The 21,427-nt window shown below is 37.9% G+C and overlaps 1 protein-coding gene across 2 annotated transcripts in view; it reads right to left on the reverse strand.

Moving 5' to 3' along the window:
• Positions 1-21,427, reverse strand: part of ERAP2 (endoplasmic reticulum aminopeptidase 2) — a 42,931-nt gene that overhangs the window by 12,059 nt on the left and 9,445 nt on the right. For both annotated transcript variants that reach the window (XM_006733278.3, XM_081826516.1), the window contains exons 4-13: positions 18,769-18,903; positions 17,037-17,157; positions 14,575-14,729; positions 11,222-11,335; positions 10,244-10,375; positions 9,868-9,999; positions 7,029-7,094; positions 5,630-5,805; positions 3,154-3,233; positions 1,961-2,144 (exon numbers count right to left, since the gene is read on the reverse strand). In XM_006733278.3, coding sequence (XP_006733341.2) covers positions 1,961-2,144; positions 3,154-3,233; positions 5,630-5,805; positions 7,029-7,094; positions 9,868-9,999; positions 10,244-10,375; positions 11,222-11,335; positions 14,575-14,729; positions 17,037-17,157; positions 18,769-18,903 — 1,295 coding nt within the window. The remainder of the gene's footprint in view (positions 1-1,960; positions 2,145-3,153; positions 3,234-5,629; positions 5,806-7,028; positions 7,095-9,867; positions 10,000-10,243; positions 10,376-11,221; positions 11,336-14,574; positions 14,730-17,036; positions 17,158-18,768; positions 18,904-21,427) is intronic.

The raw sequence follows: 21,427 nt of genomic DNA on the forward strand, positions 1-21,427 counted from the left end.
CAGCCATATGCAGAAGAATAAAACTGGACCATTTCCTTATACCACACACAAAAATAGACTCAAAATGGTTGAAAGACCTAAATGTGAGACAGGAGTCCATCAAAATCCTAAAGGAGAACACAGCAGCAACCTCTTCGACCTCAGCCGCAGCAACTTCTCCCTAGAAACATTGCCAAAGGCAAGGGAAGCAAGGGCAAAAATGAATTATTGGGACTTCATCAAGATAAAAAGCTTTTGCACAGCAAAAGAAACAATCAACAAAGCCAAAAGACAACCGACAGAATGGGAGAAGATATTTGCAAATGACATATCAGATAAAGGGCTAGTATCCAAAATCTATAAAGAACTTATCAAACTCAACACCCACAGAACAGATAATCCAATCAAGAAATGGGCAGAAGACATGAACAGACATTTTTCCAAAAAAGATATCCAAATGGCCAACAGACACATGAAAAAGTGCTCAACATTGCTCAGCATCAGGGAAATCCAAATCAAAACCTCAGTGAGATACCACCTCACACCAGTCAGAATGGCTAAAATTAACAAGTCAGGAAATGAAAGATGTTGGCAGGGATGCGGAGAAAGGGGAAACCTCCTACACTGTTGGTGGGAATGCAAGCTGGTGCAGCCACTCTGGAAAACTGTATGGAGGTTCCTCAAAAAGTTGAAAATAGAGCTACCACATGACCCAGCAATTGCACTACTGGGTATTTACCCCAAAGATACAAATGTAGGGATCCGAAGGGGTATGTGCACCCCGATGTTTATAACAGCAATGTCCACAATAGCCAAACTATGGAAAGAGCCCAGATGTCCATGGACAGATGAATGGATAAAGAAGAGGTGGTATATATATACAGTGGAATATTATGCAGTCATTAAAAGGAATGAAATCTTGCCATTTGCAGCGATGTGGATGCAATTGGAGGGTATTATGCTGAGCAAAATAAGTCAGTCAGAGAAAGACATGTATCATATGATCTCACTGATAGGAGGAATTCTTAATCTCAGGAAACAAACTGAGGGTTGCTGGAGTGGTGGGGGGTGGGAGGATTGGGGTCGCTGGGTGATAGACATTGGGGAGGGTATGTGCTATGGTGAGCGCTATGAATTGTGGAGGACTATTGAATCACAGAGCTGTACCTCTGAAACAAATAATACATTATATGTTAAAAAAAAAAGAAAATAGTAGGAAGGGAAAAATTGAAGGTGGGGAAATCGGAGGGGGAGATGAACCATGAGAGACTATGGACTCTGAGAAACAAACTGAGGGTTCTAGAGGGGAGGAGGGGTGGGAGGATGGGTTAGCCTGGTGATGGGTATTAAAGAGGGCACGTATTGAATGGAGCACTGGGTGTTACACACAAACAATGAATCATGGAACACTACATCAAAAACTAATGATGTAATGTATGGTGATTAACATAACAATAAATTTTTTTTTAAAAAGACTATATTACACTTTTTGTTCAACGGATTACATAGGTATTTGGTGAAACCACAAGCTACTCACCTAAATTTTAAACCTGGAGTCAAAAGCTTAAATGCTTAAATGCTCACCCTAAGTGAGTGAAGCAGGCCACTCATGTACCATTTGGGACTTTGGTGCATGGGACAGTGAAGGCCTGGCTTCAGGAAGGATCTGCCACTGCACCCTCCTCTATGTGGAAATGAAGGTCCACAGTTGCCCCATCTTCTCACTTTCAAAAGAGACTCCAGAAGTCAGGATTTGTATATAAATTTCCCCACATTTTAAAATGTCAGATTACATGTTTAAATACTGTATGGGTCAAAACACCTTATCAGTAGGTAGGCTTTGGTCTAAGTGGCCAGTATTTGACCTTCATTCTGATCCATCTCATACAAATGACCAACACTGAATATTTAATTTTGAAATCTAGCATATCTGGTTATGAATAAGTTATTTCCTGTGAAATCAAATGAAATTTTGCATTACCTTACTAGCTGAAATGCATCATGAATCAGACCTAGTCTGTCCTTAGGTCTGAGAAGTGTGTGGTTCTGATTCAGCTGTGTAATAAGTTGGTCCCATCCGTGCCCCTCATAGTGGACAATGTAGTAGCCATTTGAGTCCACATTGAATTTCACCCAGCTGGTATTTTCAGGTAATTCCAGAGTATCTAGGAGGAGGAAATTGGCATAGCATTTTGTTATCAGCATACATACCAGGACATCTCCAAAACTGTTAGTTCTCATGCTATTACTAATTAATCAGTGGGAAGACACAAAGTTTTGGGAGAATCATTATGATATTCATTTTCATAGTCTACTGAATGGGTTTTTTTTGTGGATTATGGTCTTATTAAATTGATAAATAAGTTAATTCATAGGAAAAGGGCTGCTAAATTTGTTCTCAAAAGCAGTCTCTGCAGGTCTAAGAGTCCCAGTTAACCAGATGATAAGCATGATTGGAATTTGACTTAATTCATTTGTGGCCTTGTTACTGGTCACTGAAATATGCATATGTAAATAGATGATCCATTGGTCTAGTCCTCATTTTGGATGAAATAAGGATTCCAGGTTGAACATGACATTATGATGGAAACCCTCTCACATTTCAGTGAGATGTTCAAAAGAGAAATTAAAATTATATTATGTATTTTTAATATGACAGACACTATACAATGTGGTAAAAATAACATTATAATATTCTCTCAATAGTTCTGTGAGACCTAGTCCCCATTCAAAATAAGATGAGAAAATTGAAGCTCAGGAGGAGTAAAGAAATTTTCTTGGGGTCACACATCTAATAGGTGACATAGTGAGGAGTTGAATCCAGGGCCAATTCGTTCTAAAGTGCATGCTTTTTTCCAATACATATTTTTGCCTTGTGGCATACGCATTGGGTTAGTAGTTTTTAAGAGATATAAGATAGAAAGCCATCATTTCTTGATATAAATACAAGCCTATCTCTAAATGCTAAAAGCACAAAGGAAACTTCCCACTGAATAGAAAATTCAAATTTTCCAACTAAAGGGCTCTTTTAGTAACTAATAAATGGAGAAATAAGAACTTCCCCGAATATGAATCTTTTATTATGAGATTTACTTATAGTACCTTTCCTCCAAATAACCCAGAACATGTTTAATTTCAGAATTGAAACACCTGTTTGGCTAATGAGTTCATTACCTGTCCTTGATTTTAGAACGTGTCTATGGATCACATTAGAGGAACTCGTGGAGTAGGTCAGTGGAATATGCCAGAGGTACCTATGTCAGAAAATAGAGATTGTTACAGACTAAATGAATGGCCCTTTTACTGTTCACACTGTTAGACTCAGATAGGCTGTAAAAGGCACCTAATGGCCCATCTTTCACACCGTCAGTGGCCTTATAAATTTTACAGGCTAAGACTTGCAGATCCTTGAGTATGCAAAAATTCTTCCATATGATTATATGTATACCTAGTTGAGCTCTGTCACAATTATCTGTGCCACCGCTGTCCAAATCTCATACCACAAATTCTGCTGATTGTTTTCTTCTAAGCAAGAGAAAAAAAAATCCAATCTTCCTTTCATATGTCCAAAAACTCTGGCGGCCTGATATTAATTCAAATAACCAAAGAAAACTTCAAGAAAAGCCTCAAGAGATAAAGATCTGACCTCAGTATGATTTCCACTTATCCTTTTGTTCAACAAAGCCACCCACACCCAATGCCTGCACTGGTAAGTAACTGTAAGTGGTCACCAAAGCCACAGTCTAGGATCTGCAGATCAGCCAAGTCCAGGGAGCAGAAAAGCAGAATGGATTGGAAGAAAAGACCAATTTCAATGGTACTCTGGTTACTTTTCAAATGTTATTTACTACAGTAAATAACAGAAATCAGCTAGTGTTTTTTTGACTTGCTAACAGGTTCTAGAATTCATTTCCTCTATCACACCAAGCCATATTAGCTATAGTAATCTTGCACATGTAAAATGATGTGCTTGAAAATACCAACAGGTATAAAACAGAAAGAGGAATAATTGAGGATGTACCTATTGGTCTTCAGTAAAATATAAAACAATGAAAGAAACAGCATACGCTGACTTTATCTAGCTAAATGTCAGAAGAGATAATCAACCTGCCAACCCGTAAAGTATCGATAATTAACAAAGCAATTGAAAAATTTATACAAAAAGGTAAAAATGGACACGTAGATATTGCCAAGATTTAATAGAATGATCTGGATTGATCTTGGCTCCAGAAGGAAAGGAATTTTTTCCCAATAAACATAGCTGGGAGTGTAAAAGAGGGAGAGTAGCATTTCATGAGTTTGGATAGGCATGACTTGGACAGTAAGAATTTTATAAGAATCATCTAAATACTGCCTCGGAGGAAAAATACACATCATTGTAATAGATATTTGTTATCCTGGCCCATCCACACCATTGAACTCCCTCGTGACATTCTGATAAGTTACAAAAGCGTGAATCCCGCCTTCCCAGTAACGAATCAAACATTAAATTTTCCAGGCTGTGGGGGCGCCTGGGTGGCTCAGTCGTTAAGCGTCTGCCTTCGGCTCAGGTCATGATTCCAGAGTCCTGGGATCGAGCTCCACGTCGGGCTCCCTGCTCGGCTGGGAGCCTGCTTCTCCCTCTCCCCCTCCCCCTGCTTGTGTTCCCCTCTCTCGCTGTGTCTCTCTCTGTCAAATAAATAAAATCTTTAAAAAAAAAAAAAAATTTCCAGGCTGTGTTGTCAAGATATAAATTGTTTTAAGCTCTCTGAGGTTCAGACTTCAGAAGGGCACACAGAAAAATGAAATGATGTGTACACAGAGAAGTGGCATAACAGTTGCTGTTGGATTGGAAACAGGCAACTGACCAAATAGAAAAGAAAAACAATATATTATCTGTGTTAAAGACCCTGAATTTGCTTCTGATTCTCAGAAAACTTCTACAATTGTTGTTAGACAGATAACATCCCTAGAAAAAGAAATAACAATCGTAAGAGCCAGTACAGATGCACTTGTATTATTTCATTTAAAATTGTCCTCCTTCATCTCATGGATAGAACTAATAGATCAGAGAAATGTGGACAGTGTTGTGTTTCTTGATTTTAGTAACGCCTTGAACGTGTCTTCTTAGGATAGGCTGGTGAACAAGATGATAGTACGGTTCATTGGATTTACTTTCATTATTACCATGACGCATCATATGTTTTAAGACATCCCGTTTATAGTCAGTTACTGAAAAACAGAAGGCCACAAGAGGTTTAATTCACAGGATTCACAGGAAGGTAAGTCACTGCCTAGGGGATATATCTTCTCTTCTGATAAGATGTGTAGCTGTCGTAACACTTTCTAGGTATGTGCTAGTCACACAACTATGAGGCCCCAGAAATCGAGGATGGAAAAGAGTAGGACATATTTCAACAGAAATATAAACTGACCGCGCTCTGCATCAGAGCTGAGCGGCTGCTGCGGAATTACTAAGAACAGAGCTGCGCGGCAAGGCCGTCGGGGCCCGCCCGAAGCTCCTTAAGTCTGTTGTCAAGGCTAGTTCGGGCCTCTGATTCCTGTGTAGAAAGAGCATCCACCACGTTGCCAGAGAAACTGAAAGAAAGCTAATGGAACAAGGAGCAAGCTGAGATGAAGTGACCCAGGCGAACAGAAGAAAAGCAGCCACCTCTCCTGCAGGGCCCTCCATTCAGGGTCCTCTTTGAAAACACCGCTCAGGAAGCGCTCCTGCCGCAGCCTGAGGGAACGCCCTTCTCGTGTAACCACCACCAGGGCGATTCCTTTCTGCTGAGTCCACGTCGTCATCATCTCCTTGACCTCCACGTTTTCCCCCAGGAAGGCGAGCTGAAATGACAAGTGACTTTGGTGACTCGAGACAGAGGAGAGCAGAAACACAGATCTCCTTGGATGCCAGAAACAAGGCTTGAGGAGGAAGAGGGGAGGCTTCCCGCTGTCACCTAGGGGCTGGAACGGGAGCAGGGCTGCCCCAGCGCAGCTCTCTGCAAGTTAACTGAAGGAGGGATGTGTGCGGCAGCTAGAGGGTTAACATGTGGTGGCAAAGTCCCAGAGGAAGGCCTTGCTTGAGCCTGGAGCCTCCCTCCTGCTCCATTTAAAAAACAAAACAAAACAAAACAAAACACAAAAAAACAAAACAGGAAAAACAAAAACCCACCTCTCCATTCTAAGAACAGTGGAGTGGAGGTGTTTAGGAGAGAAATGTCTATCTTTAGGGGAGCGGTAAATATTCCAAAAGAACTGTATCAATACATGTCTATTGAATGGAGAACAAAACCTCTAGCTTCCTAGCTTCTGTTATGGATTTCTGACCACTGGATTATGCTGAATCTTCCTTTAAAAACTACAATTTATGGGATTACCGTGACTCTTTTTAAAAAGAGTTCCCCTTTTCTTTCATGGTGACTTTTCTTTCTTCTCTACTAAAGTGTTCCACTAACTTCCCAGAAGTAAACAAAAAGATGGGGCCTCAAGAAAACCATTCACTATATTTCCAAACCTCACATACTTGCTTTGGCATCTTTCTGAGCCTGGAGGATGCCAATGCAGCACTAACCACGCAGAGGAATTCTGAGCTGAGATATTTTTAGCTAGCAGTGGGGTTGTGGGAAAGCTGAATTATAACAACAAAAATATAGTAGTAACAGCATCATCCCCCTAAATGGCCTGAACATTCCTTTTTCAGTCAACTTTGTTTCAAGGAAAATTGTGGAACTCTCTTCCTTTCCAGTTATTTAAAGGGACAGTTGATGGGGCACCTGGGTGGCTCAGTCAGTTAAATGTCCAACTCTTGGTTTCAGCTCAGGTCATGATCTCATGGGTCAGGGGATCAGATGGAGCCCCACATCAGGCTCCCCCCTGAATGGGGAGCCTGCTTGAAGATTCTCTCCCTCTGCCCCTCCCCCCACTCTAGCACTCTCTCTCTCTCTCTCTCTCTAATAAATAAATAAATCTTTAAAAAAAATAAAGGGACAGTTAGGCTCATCTACATACTCACTTTGGGTATGTGATGCCCCAGACCTCTTCTACTCTATAAGTTTCTTTATACTTACTGTATTGCTTGTCATCTTGGAATCAGAATAACAAAATTCACCAGATGTAAAATCACCTAGACAGCTCTATAAAACAAGAATGGAAGAACACCACCATTTGGGTACTGATAGTTGGCTGAATATGCATATTAGACATGAATGTAGACATTTAATAGCTGTATGAAAATTTAATTGATCCAGACATGGTATGGAGCACAGCAATTCATGAAAATGGAAAAAAAAAAAGCATCTCTGTAGTGACCATAAGAAATCCACAAACTCACTTACATACATAAAACAAAAAGTAATTTTTGTGGATTTCCTATAGTCACTGCAAAGATGCCTTTTTTTGCCTTTTTTTTCATTTTCATGAATTGCTATGCTCCTTACCATGTCTGTCTAGATCAATTAAATTTATATATGTGTGTATATATATATATACACGCATATATTTCAAGTTTTCTAAAGAAGTACAATGTAGTAGAATAGCTGTTTTAAAAATTAGTTTGTTGAATTTTTCTTTCATTTCTTCTCTTCCCTCTGGGAAAGGTCCTACTTTATTCTTTTATTGGGCATCCTACTCATGCCCCTGTTTAGCATTTAGGCAACTGTGTCTAGTACTAACCTTCTCCTACTGTATCACAAATCCCTTGATTGGGGAGAGGGAATGCCTTTGCTTGCCTGGGCATTCCCAATGACTACCACAGTAGCATATAAAGAGAATAATAACTTTTGAATTCAGAATTAAAATGAGACCTAAGCAAATCAACAACTTGTCAATCAACCCTTAAATAACTAAGACTTAATGCTTAAGGGGAACTGTAAATGGAAAAATAACACACACACTTTCCAAGGCTCTCAAATGCTTTTAAATGATTTTATGAAAAATAACAACAAAGAATTCCTCTAATTCCCAATTTGCTATTGACATGTATTAGAAATGATGTTACATGACACAGTGCTGAGTAAGATATTTACAGGAATTTATCATTTTCATACCACAGTTTCAGTTGGCGTCAGAAAGTGGTCAACTAGACCTGAGGACCTTTAGGGAAAGGTTAGATGGGAGACTTTCCTGATAACTAGGAAGAAGCTGTGATGTAATTAAGAAAATAAATACTGAACTTGGAATCAGAAGATAGATCTCAAGTACTGGTTCCATCATGGCATGGTGTATATATAACCTTGGCGCCAATCTCTCCCTCAGTATTACTTTTCCCACCTATAAAATGGGGCAAGAATGCCTACCTTCTTCTTGAGATAGCTAATAAGCATGATATGACAAAAATTAACATAGGAATATTCACAGTTGGCCTAAAAGAATCCTGCAATTGTTGGCCAAATTTCTCCTTTAATATCCCCCCAATACCCACTATGCACACCAAAGACAGATTGTTCCTTGTTGAAGAAAGGCAAGGTTAATGTCTACCTACACACACACACACACACACACACACACACACACACACACACACACAAAGCAAATGAGAGGGGGAAAGTGAGGGATGGGAGAGAAAAGCAATGTGAGGCTTGTTGAGAAGTTTAGGAGGACTCTGGAGAGAGAGCATCTAGATTGTCAGCAGGAGGTGATGGAAACGGATAAAGAGCACTTATATAGGTTGTATTAAGGACTGTGTATTTCAGTCCCTTTTATGATTTTCAAGAAATGTGAACAAAAGATTTGAACTATGTTGAAAAAATGTTTAATGACTTTGACTACAAAATCACACATAAATTATTAGACCACGAGGGTTCAGACTTTATAAGAGCATTAAAAAAATCAAATGAGATAATGCACTTGAAATATCATTTTAAACTATTACGTGCTATGTAAATATTGAACAATATTATGACTGTCCCCGGGCCATAAGTGCTTATAAGGAAGAGAGGACCCCTTCTGTCTACAATGGCTTAGGGTTTGTCTACCTGTATGAGCCCTGTCAGTCCAATAATTCTGTGAAAGATTATTTTACTCACAGTTGAAAATTTAAGAATATTTTAATAATTATTAGAATCCTCTGAGTTGACTGCATGTTTTCTTTGTTTTACCTATTATACTACATGAATCCCAATGACAAAGAGACCAAGAGTTCCCTAATTAACAATTAATTGTTTATTAATCACAATGCTAGGTGCTGTGGCATTAAAAAAAAGAATAGATATGATTCTTGTTCTTAAGCAAATTTTATTAGTTTCACCATTGTTATTACTGAACCATTATAAACTAATAAAAGAGAATGTCACTGTGTAGAACAGATTCATAAATGCGCTTCTAGGTATTGAGCAGAAAGGCAAAACACTGAGGGGTGGAGTAGTCTGTAAGGAGGAGGTAAAATCTCAGCTAGAACTCAAAAGATGGATGGCAAGAAAAAAAGTGCATTTCAGGTAGCAAGAGCCCTCAAAACAAAAACGTGACGACATAAGGATTGAGTAGGATTTCTTCCTATGAGGGAGAAGATGTGTCTCATGCAATGGAGAATACCTGCTGGGCAATAGAGTTGAGAAGGTAGAGTTCAACCTTAAAATTTGGGCAGCGAAGATTAGATATTCATGGCAGGAATTACAAAGTCATTAAAGATTTTGGAAAATGGGGAGATAAAAGTATCAGGTTAACTATAGAAGGGAACCAAAGAGAAGGAGACCAGATATCAAAGGCCTGTGACTATCCCATGATGGGTGGCATCCTGGTTTAGTGTGGTGCCAGAGGAAAAAGGAACATGCTGCCTTCTATGGACCCTGGCAATGTAGAAAGTGGAAGAGATATTGGTTGGCTGACAGTACAACTATTTATAAACCTTCACAATTAGCCTGTTACATTTTAGGCTCAACAACAGTTTCTGTTACCCAATATATGACTTACATTTGACAGACTGCTCCACAAATCATCATTTTTAGCATTTCCATAACTGAACCTCTTTAAGTAGTAAATAATTCCTTTGTGGAATTTCTCCTCATTCAGAAAATCCTTGAGCATATTCAAAATACAAGCTCCCTTAAAAAATAAAGAAAGACAACAAACAAAAAAAGAAGATAAAGAAAAAGGTTGTATGATTTGTTTTTAAAGGAAGCTTAAATCTTATGGAACATGCGTAATGTCTGAAAAATGAACATCAAATACAAGAAACATAGAACAAGTGGCGGTAACCTGCAACCAATTAAGTTCAACTGCTGATCTTACAAGCCTTGTTATATTTCTCCTGAAAGCAGAGCTCCCACCTGCCCACAGCATTTACTACCTTGTTATAGGAAACTGCATCAAACATTTCCGCTATCTGAGTAGGAGTTTCTGCTTGATTGGAGATAGGACGGGATGAATTTAATGAATCTTTTTTAATTACTGCAAAACACACATCCAAAAAAGCATCATCCTAAAGAGGGAAAAAATTTTTTTCACTTTCAATTTGAAACTTTCAAAGCAAGAGAAAACACAGTAGGCTTAGGAAGATATTCGTAGAAGTAGTCAAACAATATTTCTTACAATTGATTGTAAGTTTCTTTCCCCATCTATATTCCCCTGCCACCCATTCTCTACTTCATAAAGGTATAAATCCAACATTCCTTCAGACATTGTTTGAATGTTTACCATGTACCAGGCCCTTGGATAGAGAAAAAAAATGGTTCCCATTTAGTGAACATTTGCTATGTGCCAGGACCTTACATCTATCATCTGTGATCCTGTCAACACCCTGCAAAGTAGATGCATTATGTGCACTTTAGAAGTGAGAATATATGAAGCTTTGGGATTACACCATGGATTCAACACATAGCAAATATGAAGATCCTGACTCTGAATCCATGTCTGTCTGTACCATACTGGACCAAATGCCTACCCCAAAGAGCTAAGTAACCATTACAAACCACCTTGATAGGTAGTGTTTAGACTCTTTATGCCTAAAGAAAAAGACGTGTTTGAAAAAAATTTTTTCATACATTTTGGGGAAGTGAATAGGCCTTTTGAAAATTCTAGAGGAGCATGCCCCAGTTATGCTTAATTTTCAGGTGACATGTCAAGAACTCTCCACAGGATCTCTAGCTATGGGCACCATTTTGTCCTATATCATTGTATATGGACAGCGATTTTCTTTTCTCTCACCTCACATACACAGCTGTATATTTGTGCTATTTGAGCTCTCTGTCCATAGATTTTTGGGTGAGAGATTTATGTTATGGGCTGAATTGTGTATGTGGTATGACATACAAAATTGTAAACTTACAGATTGTAGCTCTGGATATGTGGCATTAACAGAGATGAGTTCCATGTATGTTGCAAAACCTTCATTGAGCCAAATATCATTCCACCATTCCATTGTAACCAGGTTGCCAAACCACTAGGAAGCAAAGACTCAATGTTATTAGAAATTAAACAAATATTGGGGCACCTGGGTGGCTCAGTTGGTTGAACATGGGACTTGTGATTGCAGCTCAGGTCAAAATCTCAGAGTTGTGAGTTGGGGCCCCACATTCTGCTCTGCTCTGCACTCATCGGGGAGTCTGTTTGAGATTTTCTCTCTTCCTCTGCCCTTCCTCCCGGCTCTTGCACATGCGCTCTCTCTCTCTCTCTTTTTTTTTTTTAAAGATTTTATTTATTTATTTGAGAGAGAGAGAATGAGAGAGAGAGAGAGCACATGAGAGGGGGGAGGGTCAGAGGGAGAAGCAGACTCCCTGCCGAGCAGGGAGCCCAATGCGGGACTCGATCCCGGGACTCCAGGATCATGACCTGAGCCGAAGGCAGTTGCTTAACCAACTGAGCCACCCAGGCGCCCTCTCTCTCTCTCTCTCTCTCTCTCTTAAATAAATAAATAAATCTTAAGAAAAGAAATTAAACAAACATAAAAAATTATTAACTGTAGCAAAAAATACAATGGATGCTAACTTCCTTCTTTCAGTGGTTAAGGCCTTTCCACTCTCTGTTACCTTTTTTTCTCTGTACAACTTCCTTCTACTGATTTCTTTGCCTTCTCTTCTCACCACCACATTTTTGCTTCTTTTTTTACTTTTCTTTCTTTTGTGTCCTTGTAGTCCCCAACTCTCCAACTTCCATTTTACTCTCCCAACATTTCCTAGCTATTAGATTTAATATTAAGGAAGAAAATAAAACCTTTTATGGGGTAAGTACAATCTCACCTTGTCCTTGATTTATGGTGATGGTCTTAGGAGAAATATAAGCCAAAATATCTTTGGTGAGTTCACTTCTTTATATTAAGTAGCAGGTATTTAAGAGAATCATAAGAATTCTAGGACTCTGATTGCTACATAGTATTACTGATGAGGGAATTTAGTTGTTAACTTTTGCTCTGACTTCCTTCCAGGGATTAACCTGGACACTGAGGTGAATAAAGTTCTGAGATTTTAATTATACATAAATAAAATTAACAGGATGCGAAAAGGAAATCTAAATAGCAATTTACCTTTGACCTATATTTGATCTGTAACACTGGTTTTAAGTATTACTACTTTTTCATGTACTTTTGTATATTATTTAGCCTATGTGCCCAATATTATCCATCTAATTTATCTGTTTCAGGGTTGCAATCTCCAGAGGGATGGGAAATTAAACAAAAAGACTCTAAGATTCAAAAGAGACTTCTTATAGTTATAGCTAGATGTGTAGCTTCTAGCAACTGTTTAAGCTCTATTTCTTTTCTGACAACCCTCAGATCATTTTACAAGTGGGCACCAATCTTCCTGAGGGCATCTGTGAAAAAGGATGGGAGGTGTTTCCTTATTTTGAGAAGTGATGAATACGAAAAAAACAAGTTGAGCTAATTTTGGTAACTTCACCAGTTAGTAAAAGTGGTTTATTCATTCATTCAATAAATATCTATTGAGAACCTACTACATTCCTGGCAACATGCCATATGTTAGAAATATAAAGATATATATAATACAGCCTCTGCCCCAATTCAAATGATGGACGTCAACTGATAGATAAATGCAATAAAACATTATGGTGCTATGATCAATGACTGCACAAAGGATAGAGAGGATTCCAGGAGTTAAAAATAAGTTCTTCTGGGAAAGTGCATAAATTAGTTAGGAAAGGATTAGTTTCTTGAGTCTTGCAAAGGGCCCTCAGGTATGTTGGGAATAGTGTGTGCTCTAGGCAGATTAAGTAGCAGGAGCAAAAGCACAGAGGAGCAACACAGCCTGGCACATTCAGAAATGGCAGACAGTCTAGGATAGCTAAAGCTTACGGTGTTGGTAAGAGATGAGGCTGGGGAGGTGGAGAAGGGCTTCATCTTGGGTACCTGGTATGGCATGCTATGGACTCCTGACCCACTCAGTTGGCATTGGGAGTCTTTGTTGGAGTAAATGGTCATATTGAGATCAATGGGGGAGACAAAATAGTCAAGACAAAAATTCCACTTCTGCCGGCTGCTTCAGCCCCAGACTCTGCATCTCCATGAAAGAGAAGCTATAAAAGGAAGGGCCAGAGGAGTCTCAGAGGTAGAGTTCTCCAACAATTTCCCTATAAACATTCAGTAGAAAGATTAGAAATCCCCAGATTCAGTCAAGTGCTTTAGAGCTACCAGTGACTAATGATCAAAAACCCTGAAATGAGCCAGTGGGGAGATTCTAAACCAGAGGAAGCCACACATATGTTCTTCGAGTACAGTGCTGAGCATGGTTCCTGTGTAACTGGGCACTTAGTTCACCGCTTAAATAAAATCCAACTTATTATTATAATAATGATAAGGGATAAAGTTAAAAATGAAAAATAAGATATTACTAGCTTCTAGTAAATACAATAAAATGATATTTGTCTACGTGGTGAAAGAGAATTTCTGGGGCCCTTAACAATTCACTGTGTTACTAGGGATTTTCAGAAATGAAATAGAGTGGAAATAGTCTATGATATCTACAGAGTTAGTTTTACAGTACCATATTTGCATCTAATACAGTGTGATAGATAGGCCTTGGAAATCTTAGCCTGCAGGAAATGATAGCAGTAGCAGAGATCATTGCTGCCATCACTAATAACTCACTTATTGAGTGTGACAGGCACAGACACTTATCTGTAATTCTTCACAGCAGTTTCAAGAAGGAGGAACTATTATTAATTTAATTTTATAGATGAAGACATTGAAGTTCAGAGAGTTAGGTAATGTGTCTAGGGTCAGCAGCCCATGAGTACTTGGACTTGAAGTACTCGCTATGGCCATATAATGACATGTTCCAACTGAAGGGAGATTGATTATGCCCTAGACTAGGGAGTATACGGAGAAATATTTTTTAATAGAAATCTTTCCTTGTATGGTTTCCAATTCTGTGCCCTATCTATCTGCATAATCCATACCTTTCTTACTAAAATACATCAGAAGGCTTTGCCTTGAAGAGTTTTAGAGGATACAGTGGCCACTTCTCTTGTGATAAAACTCCTTTCTAGAGATTGTGATCTAGAGATTGAGATCTCTGCTACTGGACATACTGTGCTTGGTTTGATAGTCTCCAAGGTCCCCCCTAAGGGTAAGAGGATATAATTTTATGTTGTTTCAGGAAGCCCACTGGTGACCTGTACAATGCCTTTTTGGATTGATACTAAGAGAATGTCATGACAGTCAGGTACCTGGTGTGCTAGTTCATGGGCTATGACTTTGGTGACCCATAGTTGATCAGAAGCAGAAGAAGTCTTAGTATCAAAGAGCAGTGATGTCTCTTCATATGTGATGAGGCCCCAGTTTTCCATGGCTCCAGACCCAAAGTCAGGAATGGCAATTAGATCTAAGAAATAAGAACAACCATATTTGATTATTATGGCTTGTGCACCAGAAAAGGGATTTGCTTCCCCCCAAATACATTGTGATCCTTTCATGTATAAGCAGACTTTCTGAAAAGGTCAAGACTATTGTAACATTGACTTGGGGTCTTGTAGTTGCACTGAAAATAATCAGCACCCATTATTAAGCAGCACTAATTCTATCAATACACTTTTGGTTGTAGCTGAAGTAACCTGCTGATATTTAACCATTTGTTTCTAAATGTGCTAAACTCAACAAATACCTTGGGTGCATTAGTGCTAAGAAAATGATTTCTTTAAAAACACTCATACTGTATTTTATATTAATACTACTCAAAAGCATTGAAAAGTATCAAATAACTTCTAGTATGTTTGAGATTCATCAAAACATATAATGAACTCATTTCTATAAAAAAGAGAACAATATAGGATTTTAATTTCAGGAAAACATCTTTTAGGAGCAATCCCTATTGTCAATGTTTCAATTAATATTTAAAGAATGTATGGCCTCTATTATGAGCAAGTGTCCTTTCTAAGGCAGTAGAGGAAAAAAGCTGTGGGCATCAATTATTTCTGACCTCAATTTCCTTTTCAACATTGATATTTTCTCTACCTCTTAACAAAGTCTTGAGGGAAAAAAAGTGAAATTTAATTATCTTTAAGCAACTCAGGTATACTGTATATTAATTTAGAATATATCTGTGTGTGTGTGTGTGTATGTATACCGTTTGCCATTGATGTCATGCAAGTTAGAAAATTCCTGGCTAATATTTAATCTTGGAATTTTTACTTTTTACTCTGCTAGGCCATTTTGGAAAAAGTACTGTTTGATTAAAAAGAAAGGTAATTTTTTTAAGTTGAAATGAACCAAGTCACTTGGCTTACGATTACATTGTCTGGAATTAATACTGGTTAATTCTAGTGGATAAAAACAAATACTTAATAAGACAATTGAAAGTAAATTAGCACTAATAAAGATTAGTATTCATTAGTACTTCAAATGTGGGAATAATTCCTTTTGTAAATTGCAGTGATGATTTTATATTAGTTGGATAATTTCCCATAGTCACTAGAGATACTTATATCTGGTTTAATTTTTCTTAAACTGCACCCTTCTTTTCAGTTTTTTAAAATACATTTCATAGGGGCACCTGGGTGGCTCAGTCAGTTAAGCGTCTGCCTTCGGCTCAGGTCATGATCCAGGGTCCTGGGATTGAACCCCGTGTCATGTCGGCTCCCTGCTCAGCAGGGAGTCTGCTACCCCCTTCCTCTCTCCCTCCCTGCCTCTCCCTGTTTGTGCCCGCACATGCTCTCTCTCTCTTTCTCAAATAAATAAAATCTTAAAAAAAAATACATTTCATATGATCTTCAAGGTTGCATTGTTCAAGAGCAACGTAAGATTGTTGATGGTTATTAGATCTTTCCTTGACTTTTGACATAGAGGACAATGGATTATGGTAAATTTAGCATATCTATACTAAAAAGCATATAGAATCTGCACTATAATAAAGCACTGAGACTTAGGAACTATAAGAATAAGCCCCTGGATAAGTCTTTCGATGGTCCTTATACCTCCTCTAAGGAAGAATGGCACAGATTTTGGGGGTAAAGAGGAGCAAAGACATGATAGGGAGTATGTTTTAATGTCCCCAAGGGAAAAAAAAGTTGGTCACTGTCAGAAATTCTAAAAACCAATCTACATATGTTATGAAACCTAAGTCATGGTTTAATGTGTTCTGCAACATTATTAAAATCATAACTTTTATTTTTTAAGATAGAAAATTAAAACCAAGATAGACTGTGTGTATCTTCCTATGTAAAGATCTACTACTATCACATCAAATCATCTATTTCCTCCAAGTCTTCTTTTATTTTTAAATCTGTGCCACATTCTTATCTTCCAACTTCAAATGCACTATAAACAGAGGGACAATTTTCAGCCATTTACGTAAGTCTTCGGCAAATTTTATAAAAGATTGCTGGTCTTGTATAAATATGGCATAGAAACAAGTTGTATGCTCTGGAAAATTCATCCAATTAAATCTAACATGTGATGCAGCTATTTTAATGTGAACCTGATAAAAGAATAAAATGATCCACACTACTCAGACTTCTCATAAATACTTTCTTTTCTACACTCAAGAACCATCTCTGAGGTACAAATTATTGCTTCTTGGGCTAACTGAACCTCTTCAGTACTCATTTAAATCACATATAAAGACCCCCCAAAAAAAAATCAAAGCAAGGTCTATAAGCAAAAATAAATACAATGACATGGAATTTGAACCTACCCAGTTTGGGGAGTGGATAGTTGATATCAAAGTAATTTTCATAAAAATCAAGTAGCTTTAATGATGCTTCCAAAGCATAATGTGTTTGACTCCATTTATCTGGGGATGCATAGACGGACACCTGGAAATGTTGATCAGAAGAAGTGGTCTTTGAATGTCACAAATCCTTGGCACAATTCCATTCCTAACAACCCTCACTCAAAGAAAGGTAGACTACATTTTTCAAGAAATTACTGTAATACAATTAAGCATGTTTTTGATGGGGATAAGATGTTCCATAAAGTATTAAACAAAAATCAGTCTTAAAAATTATAAACAACCCTGTGTCTCTTGTTATAACCCATTCCCTAGGTGCTAATCTATAAATTTCAAGTTATATGAATCCACTATATCATGAGAGCCCACTTGAGCTCATCACTATTATGCATTCTAGCACTTGAGGGCTAGTCTTCCAGAATTGTGTTCACCAGCACAAGTCAGATAAAACATAGGAGTATGAGTTGGAAAGCCTTCAAAATTTATTGGATCTACCTTCTCGTCTAGTTGACTTTAAACTCAAAAATCCCCAAATATGTTCCTTTACTCTCCCACAAGTATATAACACTGAATGGAAAAAAATAAAATTACATTCCACTTTTACTGGGTTTCAAGTATGGTGCTACTTTCATTTTATGATCTGCTTTCATGCTCTGAATTACCTGAAGTTCCTCAGAACTTTTATAGGAAGCATATATTAATAGTTACCATTTTTTGATGGCTTATCAGGCACAGTGCTAAATATTTACATGTGAAATCTAATTGAATCCTCTCAACAACCTTATGAAAAGATGGAAACACATGGAAATTAAGTAACTTGCTCCAAGTCAGAGCTGGGATGTGAAACCCAGGAAGCTGACTGGAATATGCCCTCCTGAAGTTAAGTACCATCAGGCCTTTCATATGTCTGTTATCTATGCAGACTCTGGGTGCAGAGCTGCTGTGTTATGTATCTAGATGCATTACTCATAACATATATCTACATATCCGTAAGTATAATATGTATATAAATTGAAATAGCTATTTTATAGCTGTTTTTCATGAGCATTATTTTAGGGTTCTTTGAATGTTTGTATGTCTATATTTGGTTCTTCAGGGTAAGGAGATGATGATGATGTCCCTACTGATATTTGCAAAACTCTGTAAGCTACCCATTGGGTATTGTAAATTTTTTCAAATAATGAAGACTCTAAAAAGTATGAAGTACCTCTCATTGAGGGAAAAAAGTTATAGAAAACAATTGGAAACAATGTGAATGTCCTAAAATAAGATGCTGATTAAAATTTCTTTTGGTACTTCCATGCAGTATAACACTAAGCAATTATTAACATAATATTATAGAAAGTTCCATAAAATGTATTATAAAAATATTATAGAAAAATTCAATGGCATTCAGTTCTTATGGCATATTATGGTGAAAATAGAGTTAAATAATCTTAAAGATTATTTTGTAAAAGGTATACACAGTTATTGTATACACTCTCATATACTGACATACATACAGAAAATACTTGAAAACTTACACTAATATTATCAGTAATTATATCTTGATGGTGGGATTTATGAGTAATTTATTTTATTTTTTGTCTATTTTGTGAAATAAGCATGATACTTTGATAACAAGAAAAAAAAAAGTGTAAGAAAATAAAAGCTTGTTGCTCTCAGGACAGTGTATAAAATTAGAACCCAGTCTTACCTTGACTCCTGAGGAGGTGGTGCCACTCACAGAGTTGAAATCACAAACTATGTAAGCTACAAGGTATGTACTCATTTTTACCGTAGTTTCAAAATGATCTTCTAAGAGGCCTCCTTCAAGTTCAATTGTCTTAACCTACAGGAAGGGAAAAAAATAGTATTTGTAAATTGGAATATTTTACAACAATGCCTATGATTTAAGTTGGTGAAGGTCCTGACACTTTGAAGGCCACTTGATGACATTAGAGGAGATCAATGGCCTGTCATAATATTCTGTGACCTCTCCTCCCTTTTTTTCTTTTACCCCTAGACTTCCTCTAAGACATCATGTACCACCTGTGAGACCCCAAAATGATGCCAAATCTTATTTTGTTGCTTGAAAGCATAAAAATATTTTAGATATTTCTACTTTCTTGAAATGCAGTAATCTCCAACACTGGCATAAATTCAAGTTCTGCACTTGTAAGCAAAAATATCAAAGAATGTCTCCTTTCCCTTTGTTTATTATATAATAGATCTCTGTTGCAGAAGGAAATGGGACGCAAAACTGTGTGAGATAATTTTCATTATCTTTTAGTCCTCTTTTTATTTATGTGTGAGGTAGGTGTTATTTCACAGGTGAGGGAAGAGAGTCTCAGAAATGTTAACTGAACTGCCCAAGATCACGTGGCTAGTTCCACAGGAAGACCAAGATGTGGATGTGACCGTGTAACTCCAAAGACATTGCTCATTCTTTCACTCGCTGTGTGACAGCTTGAGTCATAGTCTTATTTTATCTTTGCTTCATTGATTCAGCAATGAAAGCAGGCAGGCCAAGGAGGTCATTAGTAATTTAAGCTTCTGCCTATCTACGGAAGAAGTAAGAAGTTTTAAGCCTACAGACTGGTCAGCCACATCTGTCAAATTCACTGAGTAATTACCAAATTTTATCTTTATTTGCTCAGGATAGCTTGTCCCAGAGATGGTTTCCACCATGGTACAATGCCCCAAAATACTGAATGGATACAGATCCAGTAATCCGAAAATACCACTTTCTTCAAATTGGTAACAACTCTTTAGACTAGCTTTCCCCTCCCAACATCCCTTTCAAGGCATCAGGCTTGCAACAGCACTAACCAGGGATTGTCAAGCATGTTTTATCTATCTGGATAAGATTGCAGTTTGCTTTGGCAAGAGAAAATAGCTTGAAGTATTACCAGAAACTGTCTAGCCTACTTAAATGACAAATGTTTGTGCTATTTAATTCTACAGTATTTGATTCTAGAGAATTCTATAAAAAAATGAGGTCCTAAGTTTTAATAAAGTAGAAGACACTGACCAATACTTTGAGAAAGGTAGCAGTATATATAGGACTGCGCCTTACATATATATATCCTGCAAGTTAACTCTGTAGAACAACAATCTCTTTTTTAGGGATCTGATTCAACCAGAATTCTATGAGCACATACTTCTACCAGAGGCAAGGATTATGGTAGAGGCTGGGGAGAGGGCATTTTGACTGTAGTCTTATGACCAAACTCAGTAAAAAACCAGTTAGTCAAGTGTGTTAGAGGAGAGAGGGGAGGAGGAGGAAGGCTGTGGGACACTGGGGGGACAAGAGTCTCTGACACTAGACACTGGTGGCAGGAGTGGTTAGGAGACGGTTGGGGTTCCCTCTGATTTCTCTCCCCCGCTGCCCGCCCCCCCCCCATGAAGATGTAGCACACGGAGGCTGAGTTTTATTCTGGAACCTGGAGCGAACCATGTAGATTAACATTGCCTTAAATGGAAGTGCATGGGGTGTTAGTGTACGGTCTTCCAGGATGATGATGTAATCTCCAAGTACAGAACACTTGTTGCTAGACAAGGATTTAGCTGTTTCTCAATATTGGCCGGACTTTCCTTACATAGCAAGTATCGCCAGCAGGTGTGTGTTCCTTTAAGAAATGAAGGGGACAAAGAAATGTCCCAAAGATATGCTGCCTTCCCTAATACTTGTCTGGCTACCTCACTTCCCTTAAATCTTGTATTAACTGAGCAGACTGAGAACTTAGTATGTGTTGTTTCTCACCAATCCATAGCCCAGCTTAATTGTTGCAGCGATTGTCCAGAGAGTAAGATTGTAGCATGACTTCAATTGTCCTTTTTTGGTCAACCACAAAATCCTGGATTGGGCATGTCAGTGAGAAGCAGACAGTGGAGCCACTATTTGCTGGAAAGGTATGATCCGGAGAACTGGACAAGTCAGTTGAGGCAATGCAAATATTCAAGGATTGTATAAAATATTTTTTAAATATGCACTAATTTGTCTTAAATATGAGAAGTTGCTGGAGATTTCTAAAGATAAAAAAAATTAAATTCTGGGGTAACTGGGTGGCTCAGTTGGTTAAGCGTCTGCCTTCAGCTCAGGTCATGATCCCAGGGTCCTGGGATCGAGCCCTGCATTGGGTTCCCTGCTCAGCGGAGAGCCTGCTTCTCCGTCTCCCACTCCCCCTGCTTGTGTTCCTTCTCTCGCTGTCTCTCTCTTTGTCAAATAAATAAATAAAAATCTTTTAAAAAATTTAAATTCTAATATAATGAAACCACAATTATGTTTGTATCACATTTTAATGAAAAGGCTTTAAAATAATTATATCTTTATTTTACCCTCCATGATTATTCATATGAAAAATGATATTAAT

Source organism: Leptonychotes weddellii, chromosome 7, assembly GCF_054177405.1.
Source record: "Leptonychotes weddellii isolate Sample4059 chromosome 7, ASM5417740v2, whole genome shotgun sequence".
NCBI classification, from domain to species: domain Eukaryota; kingdom Metazoa; phylum Chordata; class Mammalia; order Carnivora; family Phocidae; genus Leptonychotes; species Leptonychotes weddellii.